The sequence below is a fragment of the Micromesistius poutassou genome, assembly GCF_964030765.1.
Source record: "Micromesistius poutassou genome assembly, chromosome: 8".
Taxonomy (NCBI): Eukaryota; Metazoa; Chordata; class Actinopteri; order Gadiformes; family Gadidae; genus Micromesistius; species Micromesistius poutassou.
The window spans coordinates 2,577,326-2,597,555 of record NC_140278.1 but is presented as its reverse complement, the minus strand read 5'-3'; the positions used below and the strand labels follow the sequence as shown (position 1 = coordinate 2,597,555).

The 20,230-nt window shown below is 50.1% G+C and overlaps 1 protein-coding gene across 2 annotated transcripts; it reads right to left on the bottom strand.

Annotated features, from left to right (window-relative positions):
• Positions 1-138: 138 nt before the first annotated feature.
• fam171a1 (family with sequence similarity 171 member A1) lies at positions 139-20,124 on the bottom strand. 2 transcript variants are annotated; one of them, XM_084472299.1, is made up of 9 exons: positions 19,873-20,124; positions 12,831-13,058; positions 11,886-11,978; positions 10,033-10,197; positions 8,966-9,142; positions 5,441-5,557; positions 5,024-5,135; positions 4,122-4,239; positions 139-3,684 (listed from the first exon to the last, which is right to left on the bottom strand). In XM_084472299.1, the coding sequence occupies exons 1-9, from the start codon at positions 19,973-19,975 to the stop codon at positions 2,092-2,094; spliced, it is 2,706 nt and encodes a 901-aa protein (XP_084328425.1). In that variant the 5' UTR covers positions 19,976-20,124; the 3' UTR covers positions 139-2,091. The 2 variants fall into 2 exon arrangements, with proteins under 2 accessions (XP_084328425.1, XP_084328426.1); XM_084472300.1 differs by lacking the exon at positions 19,873-20,124 and adding an exon at positions 18,566-18,580.
• Positions 20,125-20,230: the final 106 nt, after the last annotated feature.

The window sequence follows — 20,230 nt, the reverse complement described above, 5'->3', positions numbered from 1 at the left end:
AAATACATTGAACAAAATAGTATGTTTTAAAACCAGAACCGTATATTAATATAATCGTACATATTTCACATTTGGTTCAATAACACACACAAGACAGGTGTTTGGCTGTTTATTTGGAATAAAAGGCTTTCAATATAACAAGCAACCAATAACCACACACAGGGTGTTGTCAGTCAAATATAGTGCAACACAACCCTTGGATTAATGGTTGCTCTCGGATACAAAAAGAGCACAGAGTCATTCGCAGCCCAGCACTAGATCACAGATTACTAGACCGGGCAGTGAAAGGAAATTGACAAAAGGAAAACACCCGCAAACAAACTATTACTGTAATCAGTTCTATGACTACACAAACCTGGATTCTTTGCCATCATAGTGATTTAGACTAAAAGAAAATTCTTAGTCTGGAGCAATGCATAAATGAAAATATACATCTCATCATTTAGTCCCACAAATATTCAAGTTATCATTCACACAACTGAAAAATAAACACTATAGTATGAACTGCAATTTATTATTGTCACATTGCATCTTTGCTTCATTCCATGCTACATTGGAATTGCATAAGCTATACATGTACAATTTCTCAGAGGCCTTGGTTTAGCAGAAAGGCCTTTCAGAGTTGGAGTGTAGTGTGTGTGATATAGTGGTATATGAGGTGCATGATTTCATTCATCATAGAACGGGGTGTGAAAGGAGGGGTGGGGGGACTTGTCGATGGGGTGGGGTGAGGTAGCAGAGAAAAGCTGAAGGCAAAGGAAGGTGAGAGATAAATAACGGTATAACGCTAAACAGATGCGTAGAGTCGACTTGTTTGAAAGGCACTTGGAAGACAAGGGAGAAAAAAAAGCAAAGAGGCAGTAAACTAAAGCAAAAGCAGTATTTTTTGGGATCTATCATTTGTAATGATTGGAATTCTGACTATAAGGCAAGTCAAAATAATGTGTAACATATATGGATAAAACCCCAAAAAGCCCATCTTCATGTAAAAAATACTTCATGTTGGCCATTCAAAATAAAAGAGTAATAATAATTACAAAAAGAGGCATCTCAAGCAACTGTATAAAAGTGATGCATAGCCTTCAGAGCATAATATGCCAGAGTCAGTGGTTCAACGACAACAACAACAACAACAATACAAAAAATAAGAATATAAAACAAGTTGTTAGAGCCTAGCCATAGTGGTGGGTCATACTTAGCATAGCAGTGTGCATCACAACATGTCGCAGTATGTGATTCAGCTTTGGTGAGCCTAAAGTGATGATTGTACACGTCCTTAATCTCACTGCAGAAATCCAACATTCACAACTAACAAACAAACAAATGCCTGGGCGCCAAACCCGTTTCGTGTGAAAACGTACAGGGGACCCCTCTCATTGGCTTACTAAACTTGGCTAAAGTATTTTGCATCCATTTCGTTGCAAAGCTTTGTATGGATGAAGCATGAGTCGATGGTCCTGACAGCTTGCCCTCCATCATCATAGTGTTCTCCCTCAGACAGCATTTAGGAATGGAGGGCGATATGGCTCAATAGAAAAGTTCCTACACACACACACACACACACACACACACACACACACACACACACACACACACACACACACACACACACACACACACACACACACACACACACACACACACACACACACACACACACACACACACACACACACACACCACCCTCTGTTCATTTTGCTTTATGGTTCAGTCATCAGCCCCGCAAGACTAGCAACAAAAAAAGGCATAAATTCTGTTGTGCATAAAATAAAAGGAGTATTTCTTGGTAGACTGTGCCTGATGATGGGTGGGGGGTGTCTCTGTGGCATGGCGATGACTCGGTGACATGGGGGCTTTGAGAACGGGGGGGGGGGGGGGTGGGAGTATACTCCTACAGTGGACCTTTTTAAACAACAGTGACCAGGAAGTTAACATCGTTGATAATCGTCCCATCCGAGAGAGATCAGAGTGCCTTATGTTTCCTCAGTGCTTCATGTAAAACGGGCGGGCAGGGGATTCATAATTAAACACACTCATGTGATGGAGGCTTTTTGGATAGAGGCCGCTCTCTCTCATTGGTCAAGCAGTTGGTCATTTCAGGTTGAAGGACAGCAGGGGGCGCTCTTCTCTCTTCTGCCAGGGGCTCTTCTTGTCCCCGTCGTCCTCGGGAGAGGCTGCCAGCAGGTCCTTGGGACTCCTGAGGGTCTCTCCTTCTGGGGGGGGCGAGGGAGGAGGAGGGGGGGACACTGAGGAGGAGGAGGAGGTGGGAGACGGGGACTCGGAGCGCGCTACGACCTCCTCTAAGATGCCGGCGTGGCCCTTGGCCTCGTCCGACCGCAGGTCTCCCGCTGTGCTGTCCTGGGGGCTGGTCTGGGGCGACTCCCCCTCCTCGCTCCCTCCCCGCTCCATGTCATCCACGTACACCAGCTGGGTGTAGGCGGCCATGGCCGGGGGCGGGCTCTTGGGCGTGTCTTTAGTGCTCTCCCCGATGTCCTCCTTCTCCTCCTCCCGGCCCTTGCGGCCCAGTCTGGGCTCGTTCAGGTCGACCCCAGAGTCCAGGCTTGTGTAGTTGGTGTTGCGCCGTCTGCCACCACCCACGCCCCCCCCGCCCCCGCCCCCACCCCGTAGAGCTCTGTCTCCGTGCCTCGGACCCGTCCCTGGCGTGTTGCCCTGGCAGCCGGCCCGCTGGAGGTCAATGTAGGAGTGCCGGATGTGAGCGTTGGAGTCGCCGTCCAGGGAGACGAACCAGGCGCGCGGGTGCGGCAGCGGCTTCCCCCCCCGCAGCGCCATCAGGGTCTTCTCGGCCAGCAGGGTGTCCTCGCTGTTGATCTCCACCAGCCCCCCCGCCTCCCCCAGCCCCGTGGGGATGGAGAGGGACTCGGACAGGCCCAGGTCCTCCCGCTCGCCCCCCCGCCCGGCGGGCCCGGGCCCGCGGCCCCCGGCGGCCTGCCCCGGGGGCTGCTGGGAGTGGGAGGCGTTGAGCTCGGCCTGGAGGTCCTCCAGGTCGCTCTGCTGGTCCGTCTGCAGCAGCAGGGCCTGGCCGCACAGCGGGTGCTCCCCCGGGAGCCGCATGTAGTGGGCCGGGATCACCAGGGTGGGCCGCACCCGCGGGTACCCGTCCCCGCCGCTCAGCAGGTCCAGGGAGCCGCAGCACAGCAGCTGGCCCGGCCGCGGCAGCAGGGGCGGGGCCGGCCTCTCCAGGTGGTCCACCGAGCGGGACAGGAGGTAGTCGGGGGGGCGGCCCTCCGCCGCGTCGGCCCTGCCGGGGGTGAGGGGGGGGGAGGACGGCGACAGGCCGGCCCCATCTCTGCCGCCGCCCGCCTGGCCGGCCGGCGCCTTCGCCTGCTGGGCGGCGGCGGCGGCGGCGGCGTCCGAGGCGCGGTGGGCCGAGGAGGAGCAGACGGAGGTGTAGGACTGGCGGTAGCCGCGGTCCGCCGGGGGGGTGCAGACGGCCGCCTTCAGCGGGAAGGAGTCCACCGACTGCCGGTAGTCGCGGCTCCGCGGCGTCAGGTTGCCGAGCGACGAGCCGTGGCGACTGTTGTTGGCCAGGGAGCAGTGGCTGTGTTTGCCCTGGGAGACGAAGTCGTGCTGCCGGTGGGGGTGGTTGTTCTGCCGCTCGTAGGACGAGGGCTTCAGCATGGGCGTGGTCATGTCGGGTTCCGTCGCCGCAGAAACCAGCTCCGCCTACAAAATACATTGTGAAGAATGTTGGTATTCATTCAAATGCAAGCAGGATCGTCTAGTGCGGGCTAGGGGTGGAGCGGTTCAGAAAATACTCATGTATACTCCATACTCCAGTTCGGTTCATGTCACGGTTTTGGGCTAATGGTTTTCGGTTCGGTACTTTTTGAAGAAACAGGGGATGAAGTGTCTATACTTTTATATAGATGGAGAGATAGAGATATACAGTATATGTCAATACATATATTGTAGCCCCAGACGAGGTCTTCTGTTTGATATAGTGAGTGGTAACAAGTGGCGCTGCCAGGCCTACCGAGGCTTTGGTAGCGAGGAAAGAGACACGTATGCTGAATGACGTGAATGAACACGAGTGAACTGATTGAGTGAGTGGCGTCATAGAGTTCTCTGTGGAGTCATAGAGTTGCGTGGGCGGCGCTGACCTCGCTGCTGATGTGGTGGAGGTGGCACATGGAGGTGGCCTGGTCCCTCTTGCTGCTGTCCAGAGCAGAGGAGAGGGTCAGCTTCCGGTGGGACCCTCGTGGCTTCACGCACCGCCGCCTGTTAAAGCCGGCAGAGATAAAGGAGGTTTGTGTCACTAAGAGCCCCACAGCTTGGCTGGGAACATGTCGGCTCTTGTTTTGCATTCATCAGAAGACATTGAATACGTTCTATTGCAGGGTGTAAAAATGGATTAGGAATTGGGTCCAAGCTGGTGATAATTCAAGGGAGGGGCATGTGTTCATGTACATATACTGTATTCACTTACAATGAATATAACTTGTATCCAATTAAATACAAGCCTAGTCCAAAGCTTTAGAGGAAAAATGTTTCTCATTTACTATTTTACGTTTTGTCAGCAGGCTAGCAACTTTGAATAAACAATGGAGTTTCTTCTTCTTCAAAAAAAGGCCAGACGACTATATAATGTTTTGTTTCCATGCTGCACATAAACGGGGCTCTGAGGCCAAATTATTTATTTGGTGCAAGCTGCATTCAGCACCAGCCTCCAGTGAAACCATTTTTTTAACTATATGGTTTTGTCTGCCCACACACAACACAACAATACCCTTCTGGGTAAATTCCTACTCATGACACACCAGAACCCTGATCCGAGGGCAAATTGTCAGCGACCAAATTACAATGCTGAACTGTAAGTGCACAAATGATTCTCTCCAGCTTGTGAATTCACCACCTACACATCACATTTACCATTTTATGAGATTATCAAAAAAGCACACACACACACACACACACACACACACACACACACACACACACACACACACACACACACACACACACACACACACACACACACACACACACACACACACACACACACCTGCAGTAATACAGCAGCAGGCAGAGCAGGCAGAGCAGGATGAGGGTCATCCCGCCCAGGATGGCCAGCAGGAACACGGTGTGGTATGTACTGATGTCTTTGACCAGCAGGCCTGGGGGGAGGAGAGACACCAGAGGGAATCAGAGCTGAGCCCACCGAGACACTGAACTGCCGGTGTCAAATGCACAAGGTCACCCCCTTACTGGATTTATTGCTTCCAAGTACTTATGAAAAACAAAAATGTTGGAAAATGAGCTGACATGCCTAGGCTTAAATGACAAGATTTGCCGCTCCTCATATGGTGTGTATATTTTCTCTTGAACACTTCTAATACAATCGGTAATACCATGATCCATGCCGCGTGTTTGGAGTGAGGATCGATGGTGTATCTGGGACAGTGTGGGAGGGGCTGCTCACCAGAGTGCAGGGGGGACATGGCCGCCACCCAGTATCCCAGCTGAGGAGCGATGTAGGTCATGCTGAGCTGCTGACCCTCCCTCTGCACGTAGCCCAGACTGCTCTTTAACCAGGCCCCTGTGCGCACGCACACAAACACACACTTAGTCATTTAGCAGACGTTTTGATCAAAGGAACTTCCAAGTGAGGCCAAGAACCACCAGAGAATACAATTATTACTGGAGTAACAACAAGTTACTCCAATAATAATTGGAGTAACAAACAACAACAACAAAGAGATGCATGACCAACCACAGCCCCAGAACACACCGGCATGAATGCACACTTTGAGAATCACGCAGCACGTTTCCGGCACATTCTCAGTCCGTTCTTAAAAGGCTTGTTTGAATAGCAACCGGCAGCTGGCTCTTATCAACTCAGAATAGATCTGACATCACCGTGCTCAACTACACTGCAGTTGTTCATTTCAAGATATTTAGGCACCAACAACTAGACTCCGCCCCTAAAATTCTTGGAGAGCTCATAATATCCAAGTAGTAACATCTTGGAAGCGTTCAAATACGAAGGCCAAATGTTTCTGCAGTTCCACATTTGGCCACAGGGGGGCAGTATTCACAAAGAGTCGATGGGTTGGATCGCGTGTTGAAAGCACAGTCGGCGTCAGAGCGGTCATAACAGCATCGGGGACCGCGTCACAAAATATCCGGCGGGATTGATTGATTGTTTGGCACTAAAAGATTAGAAGGAAACAAAACACACCCTCAGGTCTGTGACCCTGTCTAGCACTCTGAGAACGTGAGAGCCAAGTGCCTAGGTTATTTATAGCAACGTCAAGCAAAGAGCTGCATATGCATCTGCATCGGATAAAGGAAATAGGGAAGGAAAGAGAAAAGTATGGGGAATAAAGAAGAGGGAACAAAATATTATCGGGAGGAAACGATGGGGGGAAAAGAATAGCGATGGAAACAAGATAAAGCAACAATACTGGACAAGATGTGGTGTGGTCGAGAAGGAGTGACTCAGCTCCGTCCTCCAATGCGCTATCCCTCTGGCTCATCAGACACACAAACATACACCTTCACACACACACACACACACACCAAGAACTAAATATGGTGCTTGTCTCCTTAGTCTACCTGTGGAATGGGGCTCTGTGTGTGTGTGTGTGTGTGTGTGTGTGTGTGTGTGTGTGTGTGTGTGTGTGTGTGTGTGTGTGTGTGTGTGTGTGTGTGTGTGTGTGTGTGTGTGTGTGTGTGTGTGTGTGATAGTGAGATTTAAACACGCTGCCACTCAGCCCAGGAGCACTTGGCAGCAGCTGTGTGCCAGCCCAAAGGCCCGTACGTGATGCAACCAGAAGTCCACATCATCCAACTTCTGCCTCCGTTATTTACGGAAAACAATCTAAGCTATGGGAGTTGTGGACATCTGTGGTCTCTGCTGCTCTCTGGGCCACACGTTGTCCAAACGAAATCCCCCTGCAGACACAGCACAGACACTCGATATCTTTAAGCGTGACCTCATCCTTCCTTGTCATACAAAACATTCAACGATGCTACTTGTGCAACGCCTGACAGTTGCGCAAGTAGAACAGGTTTCCATGATAAACATTGGAGGTTTTCCTGAATCCACCAAGAAGCAGGTTGACTCGAGTCTCTTGTTCAGAAGTTGTTTTCTACTTTGTGTCCGAAGCACTGTACGCAGTTGTTCCAATCTTTACTCAGATCACGCGCACATTGGCATGCAAAAAAAACTGACACACACACACACCACAGTGACTTCCTCACTGGAGAAACTCCACTTGGAAGCTGGCCATTTTGCTGCGTTATTTATTTGGCTGGTTGCTAGGAAACAAAGGCCTATTCGAGTGAAGGGCGATTGTGTCTGTTGTGGAAATCCAGCTACAGGCTCTGTGTGGGCTGCCGTGGTATATGTGTGAGGCCGTGGTCTATTAAAGCCTGGTACTGGGTTACTGGTACATGTGTGAGGCCGTGGTCTATTAAAGCCTGGTACTGGGTTACTGGTACATGTGTGAGGCCGTGGTCTATTAAAGCCTGGTACTGGGTTACTGGTATATGTGTGAGGCCGTGGTCTATTAAAGCCTGGTACTGGGTTACTGGTATATGTGTGAGGCCGTGGTCTATTAAAGCCTGGTACTGGGTTACTGGTACATGTGTGAGGCCGTGGTCTATTAAAGCCTGGTACTGGGTTACTGGTATATGTGTGAGGCCGTGGTCTATTAAAGCCTGGTACTGGGTTACTGGTATATGTGTGAGGCTGTGGTCTATTAAAGCCTGGTACTGGGTTACTGGTATATGTGTGAGGCCGTGGTCTATTAAAGCCTGGTACTGGGTTACTGGTACTGGGTTACTGGTACTGGGTTACTGGTGTTTGTGCTTCGATTTGGGATTGAGCTCCTGAAAGACCATCAGAAACTTGAGATTATATGTTTATGAGTGGCCTGTTATACAATATTAATAAATCATATAATGCACTGAAATATAAAGAAAAATCTGATTCAAAAGAAGACGCTCTATAAGTATTCAATTGGTACTTAAAAGACCATTTGTTCCCAATACAAATATCAACTCCCTTTCCTCTTGAAAACAACATTTATATATGTAGAGTTATAGTTATTCTTACAAATTGGAGGCAATGAACCTTTTGTCAAACCCAAAGCCAATCCCAGATTCTTTAACATAGTAAACACAAGTCTTATTTCTTATGGTCAAGCAGGACCACAGTTCCATTATTGACCTCCAACATCGATCCCTAATGACCCTCCCATCCACAGAGCCGAGGAGAACGGCCGCAGCGCAGTCGGCTTCTGTCCGTCAGCCAATCACTGCCGGGCAGTGGGAGGGCCGGAGGAGCCCGCTGTCTGTGCCGGAAGGCTGACCCCCAGGGCCGGGAGGGCCCCAGGGCCGGGAGGGCCCCGGAGGAGGGCCCCGGCTCAGGGCCTCATGCTCTGTACCGGCCCGGTGCCATGGAGTCTTTCTAGTGTGAGCGGGGGCCATCCAGGAGATTACACATCAAGGGTCCGGCCCCGTGGGGCCCTAACACCAGCCACACTAAACTCATTCACATTTCTAATAGATTAATCGGGAACCTGATGTGCTGTTTGTTTTGTGGGGGAATTTTAATAAGCGTATTAATAATTATATTCATCAAACGGCTACAGTGCTCCAAGCTCTGCATGGACTGTGGGCTTTTTGTGCGGAGCGGGTTCTGTTCGAGGCCGACAGTATTAACGGTTGATTTCACAACAACAACAAGTCTGTGGAAGGCTAGGCATCTCATCCACCCCAGACCTTCATACGACGAACGGTGTACAATGGACACAGAGACTAAGAAACACACAAACAACGGTGAGTTTCACCGCTAGTCATGAGGAAGCCCTCAAAATATCGCTGCTTAGGAAATTTGAGGCAAGACAGTGTGACAGTGTGACAGTGTGATAGTGTGATAGTGTGAAAGTGCGTGTGTGTACTCCATCATGTGTGTGTGTGTGAATGTGAGTGCGTTTACCCAAATGGGGGTCAAATCTCCAGGCTGGTATGTGATCGTTCTCCTTCAGGCCGCAGTCAGCTGGCAGAGGCACAGAGATGGTGATTGGCTCGTGGACCTGCAGCTCCACTCCGTCGCTGGCCAATAGGTGAACAGAGATGGCCGCCACGGGGGTCAGCTCTAATTTCTTCTCAATCTCTGGGCGACCCACAGGAAGAGCAGACGCAGAATAAATGGTGTTAGAACAACACACACACACACACACACACACACACACACACACACACACACACACACACACACACACACACACACACACACACACACACACACACACACACACACACACACACACACACCGATGGACTGAGGCTCAACGGGGGTGGGGTAGAGCGTCCGATGGCGGGAAGGGTGGGGGGGGGGGGGGGGGGGGGTGCGGGCAGAAGAAAGAGTTGTCAAGGAAAGGACGGACAGGAAGGGAAACAAAGCAGCAAGGAAACGGGGGAGGGAGTGGGGAGTTGGAGACAAGCGCTGTCACAAAGGAGGAGGAGGGGTGAGGCTGGTCTCACTCTCTGCAGGGACAGAGAGGGGGCACGGCAAGGGAGGGTTGGGGTGAGCTTTAAAGGCTTATTCAATCGGTAGGAGATGGAAGAGCCTGCTATCACACACACACACACAGAGACCTGAGCATGCACACACTCATGCATGTCACACTGTGCCCTGGAGAAGGACTCTGGAGAACTCGTGGAGGAACAGGGAGAACACACACACACACACACACACACACACACACACACACACACACACACACACACACACACACACACACACACACACACACACACACACACACACACTTGTATTTCAGGAGGTCAGATAGGGGGGGCCTCTCCAGGTTTGTGTTTTCGAGCTCTCCCACCCCTACCAGCATTATCCACCGTCATCCTCCTTCTCCCCCCGGCCCCTCCCTCTCCTCCCCTCAGCCTCTCTCTCTCTTGCTCTTATGTATTCCTTACTCAGCGCTGCCTGCTGCAGAAAACAGGATCGCCCCTCAAGCTCAGCACTAGTTTGGGCGGAGGGGGCCTCACCCGTGGCATTGGCCCCGAGGCCCAGGCCCTGCAGGTAGGGGAAGTGCTGGAGCTGAGTGGGCGAGCTGGCCACTGTGAGCAGGGCGGTGAGGTTGGCGTAGGACACGTTGGGGGGGAGAGTCAGGGCCCTGCGCTGGAACTGCACCCACGGCCCGGCACGGATGCCTGGAGCACAGACAGACAGACAGACAGACAGACAGACAGACAGGTGAGGCCAAAATAATACAACAGACTCTTTCAAAGTAACACACACACACACACACACACACACACACACACACACACACACACACACACACACACACACACACACACACACACACACACACACACACACACACACACACACACACACACACACACACACACACTTGCGGTCCCATAGGAAGGTTTTACCAGATAATGGGGAGCTGGCCATCTCTACCTAATGCCTTTGTAAAGGAAAGCCTTGTGAGCCGGCTTAATGGAGCCGTTTACGGATCGATCCCCTTACAGACAATGATACCAGGCTAATTATGTCCTGAGCTGGGAATCCCCCTTTCACTGTGGTTCAGGAAGGACCTTTCTCCCTCCGTCACCTTGTGCCATCTCACCTTGTGTAGCATAAAGCACACAGCACCGTGTCTGCCTCCACACTGGACTCAGCACGGTGATGTCATGGCGGTTCCAGTGGAGCCCGAGAGCACATTCTTGGGCAATGAGACACAAAGCCTGCGTGTGTGTGTGTGTGTGTGTGTGTGTGTGTGTGTGTGTGTGTGTGTGTGTGTGTGTGTGTGTGTGTGTGTGTGTGTGTGTGTGTGTGTGTGTGTGTGTGTGTGTGTGTGTGTGTGTGTGTTCATGTTCATTAAATGATTTGTGAATCAGCTCATGTGCTCTTTTTTTTTTTTTAACTTGTTTTAAGCTCTCTCCGCGTAAACAACATTGATTGGAGACTGATGTTGCCATGAGCCATCCAGTCTGGTCTACAAACATAACCCCTCATTCACTCTCCTCTCCCCCCCCCCCCCCCACTCTCCTCAGTCCTCTGCCACCTCTCTCTCTCTCCCCCCCCCGGCCTCCTCTCCTCGTCTGTTCCTCCTTCTGTCAGACAGGGTCCCGCCCATCCCCCACTCCCCCGTTCTCCACCGCTCCACCCCGCCCACCGACCGACCACGCTCTCCTCCTCCACCTCCTCCTCCCCTGGGTCTCCCCCCCTCTCCCCCTCCTGTCGCTGGGCTTTATCTCTCCCCAGGGCGCCCCTACTTTAAAACACGGCGACAAGCGCCCGGGCGCGTGTGTGTGCTCTCCGCCGGCCCCCTCGGCCCGTTCCATAGGCATTGTGTTTGTGCCCCGCTGCCCGGTGTGGAGCACTAATCATGTAGTGGCACTCAGACACACACACACACACACACACACACACACACACACAGACACACTCACACACACACACGTCTCCGCGCTATGTCCAACGACCGCCGTCACTTTCAGTCATAGAGAGACAACAATGGACCCCACGGACCAAAGAGACACTTTTAACTCAAAGTAATTGGGGAGGGGGGGCTTATCCAATGTAATTACACAGCCCTAAACAAAAGAGCTGAGCGAGGCCAGCGAGGGAAAAGGATCCCTAGACGGAGGGCTCCGTTTAAGAGCTCAGGCTCAGATAGGGGCGGGCCCTTTGGTTTATTTTTTCATTTTGTTAAATGTGTGTGGGGGGGGGGGGGGGGGGAGGGGGGTCACTTGGGTCAAGGACAAGCAGGCATATGCATACTTTGGGGGAATTTGCACACACACACACACACACACACACACACACACACACACACACACACACACACACACACACACACACACACACACACACACACACTTACCTTGAAAACCAGAGACGATCTGGATGACATCATCGTACACCATCAGGGTGGCGGTTCTCTCGGCCAGGAGCTCCAGGCTGAGCGAGGAGAAGACTGCAACACAGCACACACACACACACTCACTCACTCACACACTGACCGCGCCCCGCGGGGGGGGTCCGCGCCGAGCAACCCAACCACCGGGCCCCGCCTAAAAGGGTCCTCAGACAGACACGGGTCTCCATCAGAAGGATCACACTTCATTAAGTAAATCCATCAGCCTTCAGCCCTGACCTTTTGACCTCCTGCCCCAGAAAGGGTCCACCTAGCAGAGGAAACGCTAAAGTACATGTCGACTTGTTTGTTCCAAACTGGTGTTTATTTTGTGCTTTGGGGTTTTAAGAGCATTCTCTTTGTCCCCGAGCGCGGCGCAGGACACGGGTCTGACCTGACATACTTCATTTCACTCCTCTTCCTTCCTTCTTTCCATGCCTCTATTGTTCAGAGTTGCTAGCGTGCTAATCCAATTGGCCGCCGTTCCGTTGGCTTATGATAACACCCCCAGCTCCCTGGCACACCTCGCCTCAGCACACACACACACACACAACCTACTGGGAAGCCCTTGGGTCAGTGTGTGTGTGTGTGTGTGTGTGTGTGTGTGTGTGTGTGTGTGTGTGTGCTCGCGCGCGTGTGTGTTAAAAGAGGCTTAGTCCCCCTTGCTGGGTTTTTGGCATCCATTGTAATAAATTAGTAATGGCACACTCCACTCATCATTAGCTCACACACCTGGTGCAACTCTCCCTCTCCCTCACACACCCACCCCTCTACTTCACACTCTTTTACGCCACACACAAACAACCAACCTGCAAGCATCTCCTTAATTCAAAAGTCAGTCACCCTCAAGGTGCGGATCAAGGTCAGCGCGGGGCCGTCCTCACGCTGACCAGGAGACGGAGAACAACTCACCGGGGAGTCTGGAGGGGGTCCAGGGGGCGGACCGCGGCACGTAGCCCTGCTTGGTTGCGGTGACGACCAGCAGTGTCCCGAGGCGGTACGGGAAGTGCAGGTAGGCGCTGCCCTCGGCCGCCGATGTTTCCACGGCGACGGAGGTGTGGTTGCTGAAGAGCTCTATGGTGGCCCCCCCCAGGGGCCGCCCGGTGCCGGCGTCGCTCAGGTGAACTTTCAGCGTCACCTCTGGGGACGGAAACACAACACAGGTCAGAGAATCGACCGGTGTGTGTGTGTGTGTGTGTGTGTGTGTGTGTGTGTGTGTGAGGATCGTCCTTGTGAGGTCGGAGGATACAGTGTGTGTGTGTGTGCGGGCGCCGCTGAAGGAGCGAGACGAAATGAAGTTACTTTGAGTGACTGTGAGTTCAAACAGCGGCAGCACTTTGAAGGAGCACTCCACGGTCCAACCAATCACAATACGGATGGCCCTCTGGCGGCCTGCGCCAGCGGCCCTCGCCTCTCAGACAATAGACTGCTTCCCTCTCTCAAAGAGGCCACTGGGGAAAAAACTGTTGGATAAACAACTACAATGAAACACCTTCTTTGATGGAGTTTGCAGGTCTGAACAAGTCAACCGGAACTTTCCTTTGATTTAACAACTAAAATAGCAGCAGGCACACCAGTGACTGATCATCCCTCATATTACTGTTACGCCTGTGTAAGAGACGATTGTAGTGAATGAGGGTCTTTCATGGATATCGAATACCTTTTTATCTCACGTAATCTACTCCTCTGCTTAATACAAGACCAAACTCACCCTGCCTTCCTGGTCTCTCACACACACACACACACACACACACACACACACACACACACACACACACACACACACACACACACACACACACACACACACACACACACACACACACACACACACACACACACACACACACACACACACTGAATGCTGGTGACTGCAGTGCAGTACTTTATAACCTAGCACCACTCGAATGCACAAGCGCCAAGTGTGCAGAATTCAGCAATACTCAAACTGGGTGAATTCACACCGTCACAAGATTCTATTGGACCACCCTGACTGACACATACGAGACAAGAGTGAGAGAGCACACACACCTAACAACAGAGGAGACACAGCACACCACACACTCACCCAATGAACTCCCCAAGACCCGTCCTGATTCTCAAAACCCAAACACTCCCCAATAGTGTATCTTGCAGAATCATAAACGTGTCTTTGGCGTCAACATGACTGACATCCTAAAGAACGTGGACCGAGTCATGGAGATAACGGTTAATATAGTAAATGCATTCATACAGCGCTGTTCAAACCAGTTGCCTCTCAAAGCGCTAGGGGTGGTAATCTCTTGGCACCTCATGATTCGATTCCGATTCAGAGGTCAACGATTCGATTATAAAACGATTATTGATGCATCTCGATTCCACAATTTTTTTAATGTACATTTCCATGCGGGATTATCAAAAGAATATATATATATACATCTGACTTTGCTACTCAGAGTTTGCTAATCACTTCCTACTTGTGTGATGATCATTAAAGACAATCAACAGATGAATTACCTTATCTAATATTTTATATTAGATAAAGTCGGTTCTCTGCGCAGAGAACCCGCAGGCAGAAAGGAGTTTTCTGTAGCGCTCTGCAGCAGGCAAACAAATTCAATAAAAAACTAAAAAACTAAATGTTTTTATTAAATTTGTAGGGTTAGGGTTAGCATGCAGAAAAAATTATAATTTTTTCTGCATGGAGACGGAATCGTTCTAGAGAGAATCGCGATGCATCAAAGAATCGATTATTTTTCCCACCCCTACAAAGCGCTGTACAATATTGCCTAACATTCACCCATTCACGCACACATCCACACACCCACGGCGGTGTCAGCCACGCAGGGCGACAGCCAGCTCGTCGGGAGCAGTTAGGGTGAGGTGTCTGGCTCAGGGACACCACGACACTCAGCTAGGAGGAGCCGGGGATCAAACCAGCAACCTTCTGGTTACCGGCCAACCCGCTCTACCTCCTGAGCTACATTCCACCCCAATGGGAGATGGTTGGAACTTAACGATGGGCTGTACATGTTGTAGCGTGAGTTGGACTATAGTGCACAGCCGCAAGCCTCTCGCCTTGTCCCCCATGGCTTCAGAGTACCGCTCAGCGTGGCTCCCTATTGGCCACATGAATTCTAGCTTTCCCACGTGACAATCCACTCGCTGCATCTCACGGCTGTCCTCGGGCCTCCCCCACACTCAATACTGAACACGTTTAATGTTTGCGTTTTCAAGGTATGGGGAAGTAAAATCCAACCAACACACATATTGCAAATTTGCTATAATCGTTGGAACCATAAAAAATCTGGGAGAAACTGGGCATGAAATCGGGCTGATTATCATTGAGCATGTACCCAGCAACTCTGACCCGTCGTGTACTGGTCACTGGTAGAGTTGCCCTTTCCATTCCCCACAAGCTTGCCAGTCACCACCCCACCTCATTGCCACCAAACGATGTCTCATCGATCCTCTCCGTCTCACCCGCCTCTTGTGCCATCCTGCTCTGTCTGTAGGGAGCCCAACCCCCCAGCAGCAACATGCTCAGCCTCTTATATCTTGGACCATGTAGAGGAGTTCAACATGAGTGCAGGCTCCACCAAACAAGAGCGCCACACAAGATTATAGCGCAGAGCCATAGTTATATAGTGAGTGCCTTGGTTTGGCTGGATAAAGTGTCAATCTTGAACTCAACACATTATTACCCTGAAAAGCCACAGTGTGATTCTTTTCTGAATGGGGCTCTGGCCATAATTGCTCCATAACATACAATGCTACTGCCGCAGCAAAGGATCATAAGAACGGTAGAGCCTCCAATTTAGATTGTTTTCAAAGCAGTGTCGTGAAGAGGGGGCAAGTAAGGTTTAGAGCAGGGTGCAGTGGGGTGGAGAGGGGGTAGGTAAGGTTTATAGCAGGGTGCAGTGGAGTCTTCATGCTTGTTTAAAAATGATTCCAACACTCACTGTGATTTATTGGATGATTATTGGGAGGGGCTGTGTGTGTGTGTGTGTGTGTGTGTGTGTGTGTGTGTGTGTGTGTGTGTGTGTGTGTGTGTGTGTGTGTGTGTGTGTGTGCTCTCCCAAAGGAGTTCCTTAAAGTGAGCACAGCTGGTATCCCTGATTATGGATCACTGGGTGAGGTTGTGCGTTTATAAACCCAGACTGCACCCTGCTCTAAACCTTACCTACCCCCTCTCCACCCCCTTCTGTGTGTGTGTGTGTGTGTGTGTGTGTGTGTGTGTGTGTGTGTGTGTGTGTGTGTGTGTGTGTGTGTGTGTGTGTGTGTGTGTGTGTGTGTGTGTGTGTGTGCGTGAGAGAGTGTAGAATATAGTCGTTATAGACAGTCTGACCAGTGAGCGGTTCTCAGATCATTCATCCTGGGTCACAACAGCCAACCCAGCAGGGTGCCACATTAAAATGTGTCTACAACCATGAGCATGCGTAGGGCATGCATGGTTGTACCAAGACAATTAAACTATTTTAATGTTTGTATGATTGGTTGGTTCTGCCAATGTACATGTTAGGCCATGTGGTGGTTATTTACTAATTCCACTGATGAGATAGTGAAGGCGAGGTGAATAAATGAAGACTAGTGGTATGACAGCCTAGTGGTATGACAGCCTAGCGGTATGACAGCCTAGCGGTATGACAGCCTAGCGGTATGACAGCCTAGCGGTATGACAGCCTAGCGGTATGACAGCCTAGCGGTATGACAGCCTAGTGGTATGACAGCCTAGCGGTACGACAGCCTAGTGGTACGACAGCCTAGTGGTACGACAGCCTAGTGGTACGACAGCCTAGTGGTACGACAGCCTAGTGGTATGACAGTCTAGTGGTATGACAGTCTAGTGGTATGACAGTCTAGTGGTATGACAGTCTAGTGGTATGACAGCCTAGTGGTATGACAGTCTAGTGGTATGACAGTCTAGTGGTATGACAGCCTAGTGGTATGACAGTCTAGTGGTATGACAGTCTAGTGGTATGACAGATGGGTTGAGGAGGTGAATAGGGGGTTTCAAAATATGGAGCAGGAAGCAGATGCACATTTCCCCTTAAGGAAGCTCTGTGATCAGCCTCCTTGTGTGAAGACACTATCCCACCTTTGGCTACAGCCTTCCAGGACAAGCTCAGCCTGGACTACAGGCTCTTTACTACAGGCAAACGGATGAGAAGGTTCTGATAAATAGATCATTAACGTCAACATTATTAATTATATAATTATATATATTATATTAATAGACATATCATGTTTTTCGTTTTAAGCCATTAACAGTAACTAATTAGGATATAAGAATAGCCACTTCTCACAATGATGTGGACCAAAGAAGAAAAATAAAACACACCTAAGATGGGTGTTATGCATTTCTTCTCATATTTCAGTATTTCATTAATACACAGGATCAGATGTTATAATCCCTTGTGCCAAAATCCAAGGAAAACATATTCAGAAGCCCCTGCCCAAACCAACCTTATCAGCACGCTGGCAACTAAGCTACCAACCAAAGGTGAAAAACACGAGACAAATGGCCCAACTAACAGCAGTATGCAGTAAGCAGCATTTCATTGGGGTTATCAAGTGGGCACCCTCTTTCACAGATGTTTCGTTAAGTTAGGCCCACGACACCTCCTGAGGGCTTAACAATGAAACCAGCGTCCTGGAGTCACCCCCCTCAATGCTGCCACCACATTTCCACATTTACTGCATCTAAATACTCTTTCCTGCATCGTACCCCTAGCCCTACCCCTAACCAAACAAACACGTTAGCACATTAGTCAGCTGGCTTACCTTAGCTTGCACCCCAGGAAGTATGTTTTCTCCTTACCCACAGCCATTCACTTGCTCGTTCTGCTGCCACGGACATGTTACTAACCGCCTGCCTCAGACTTCGTCCACAAATGCCCAGTTCAGTCAGCAAGCTAGTAGCAGATCTAGCCACGAATATGATATTAAGGGGTGTCTTTGGATTGACATATTATTAAAAAAAATCAAAGTCAAAGTCAATAAATACAGGCTTATGAACGTTAAAGCATATGTTTTTACTAATAATTCCACTACCTTACTGGTGCTTCCAATGTGTCTTAAACAGGCCTCCATGTGTCAACAAAGCAGCAGGCTTCTTCCAGAACATTAACTGGTCAGGGTAACTTGACTTAAAGGAATCAGGATCCTCAACACTATTATTATAACTCCTCCAGGTTCTAACACTCAACAATACCGGCTACATTTACATCACAAGTGCCATCGTGTATGCCCCCTTGTCTATTCATAGCATACAGCTTTGGGGGCAAGTTAAGTTAGACAGGAGTTGCTTGTCTGTAAATATTGTCTGTGTATTCATATCAAACTCCACTTTGGGCTAGATTCAATACAAGTAAAACTAGTCCTCCATTGAATGTGTGTTCAGGCAAGCAGCTCACGGACCTGTTAAACAAATTGGCTGTTTTTAAACTAGACACACAAGCATGTATAAACGTAGCCTCATTATCCATTAAAGAGTAGACATCACTAGCGCTATCCCTCCTTTCTCCTGTCTGGCTGGAAGGACTATAGAGCAGTGGGTTGTTCCATTAACTCAGTAGGGGGCAGCGCTATTAGCCAACGTCATTATCTCCACCAGTACGAAACCCAAGACCCCACATCCAAAAGTCTTGCATTAGAGAACACATTACCCCGCATGAACACACATCAGCTTCTCAGCTCCTTCCCCGTCATGAGATCATGGCTGGTGATTCCTGAATACTGGATATAAATGATATAAGCAGACGGACCACAAAGGTTTACTAACGTGATGTGTCCTAACTGTGAACACTGGCAGTAAACACTCAGGACTCAGCTTACATCGCTAGCTGATGACAGCCCCATGCCCGGCTACGAGGGTTTCCATGGTGCAGATGCAAAGCCATCCCTATTATGGGCAGGGGTAATGCGAGTGAGATCTATATCTGTGGGCAGAGTCCCTCTGGCTCCACACAGCTGTGCTCTCTGCTGGACCAGCACAGTCCCACCCCGGGGACAATGGAAGGTCGGTCTCACGCCCCCGAGAGGGACACGGGAAATAATAATATCAAAGATTTTCTTTTTATTCATCATAGCTTTATTGGCTTTCTCATTACAGCCGACACAGCAGTGGCACAGTCTGGCGACGCACCATGCAAGAGCGGAAGCATTGCAGGTCGTTAGGGAGGGTCATGTGTGTAATACGAGGTTGACCAGCATACCTGGAGGAGAAGGGGTGAAGTCGTAGAGCGATACCAGCCCTTCAGTGACATGCTGATGCGCGGGGTCAGTGTTAACCTGGCGTTAACGCATTAAGGTACTCCTGAATCATTAACCTGAGCCTGAAATGATGGTCCCTTCGGACGGACACGTGGAGCAACTAGAACAGTGGTAAATGGTTATGTTAAAACCACACAAACAACGGAACCTATACAATACTGCGTCTTCATTTATATAACGTTACTTCATGTTGATCTAACCGACCTGTGCGTCTAGATCTCATTGGGAATTAATGTGGTGACAAAGACCCCGTGGCGGCATGCCTCCATCAAAGATTAACACCATGCAGAGGAACACTTTAGGGAGTGATTTAAGTTTTAAAACGTCATAGACTGTCGTCTTCCAGATTCAAATAATGTCACCATTGCTGCATTGTTTAATAACTTGTTGCCAGTTAAAATCTGTATAGGGATCAATCCCTAACATCGCTAGAAGAGACAAAGGATGCTATCGGGTGTGTGTTTTGTTACAAACGGTGGACTCGGACGGATGGATTAAATGGTCCTCGATGCAGGACGCGTTGGGAAAATACGCAACATGAAGTTGGGGATGCTCGCCTACCTCGGCTAACCCGCTAACACGAGCTAAGGGGCTAGCAGTACCATTAGCCAGCAAGTTAGCAGGCTGCTGGGTTCAGATATAAAAGGTAAATGGTCAGGGGGACTGGTTCGAAAAACAAAATATTTGAATTGACTTTTACCTTCGGCGCCATTGTCCTCCTGTAGTGTTTTGGAGACGACCGTGGAGATGAGGTATCCCAGGAGGGAGAGCACAACCACACTGGTCCCCTCCACAGCCCGCATCACTGCAGATGTGTTTCAATCGGAAGGATTATGAAAAGTAACAGCAACCAAATAGGGCTCTTCTCAAACTCGGCGTCTACATCAGCAGATACTCCATGTTTCAGAGCCAGCGGTGCTTCGGGTTTGGCTGTGATGAATGTCCCTCTGCCCGCTTCGCCACCGCCAGTCCTCTCGCTGCTCCGCTGGTTTTAGGTTCAGGCAGGGAAGACACAGCCCCGTTCCCATACCTATGGCCCGGCAGCGCAGCACCAACAG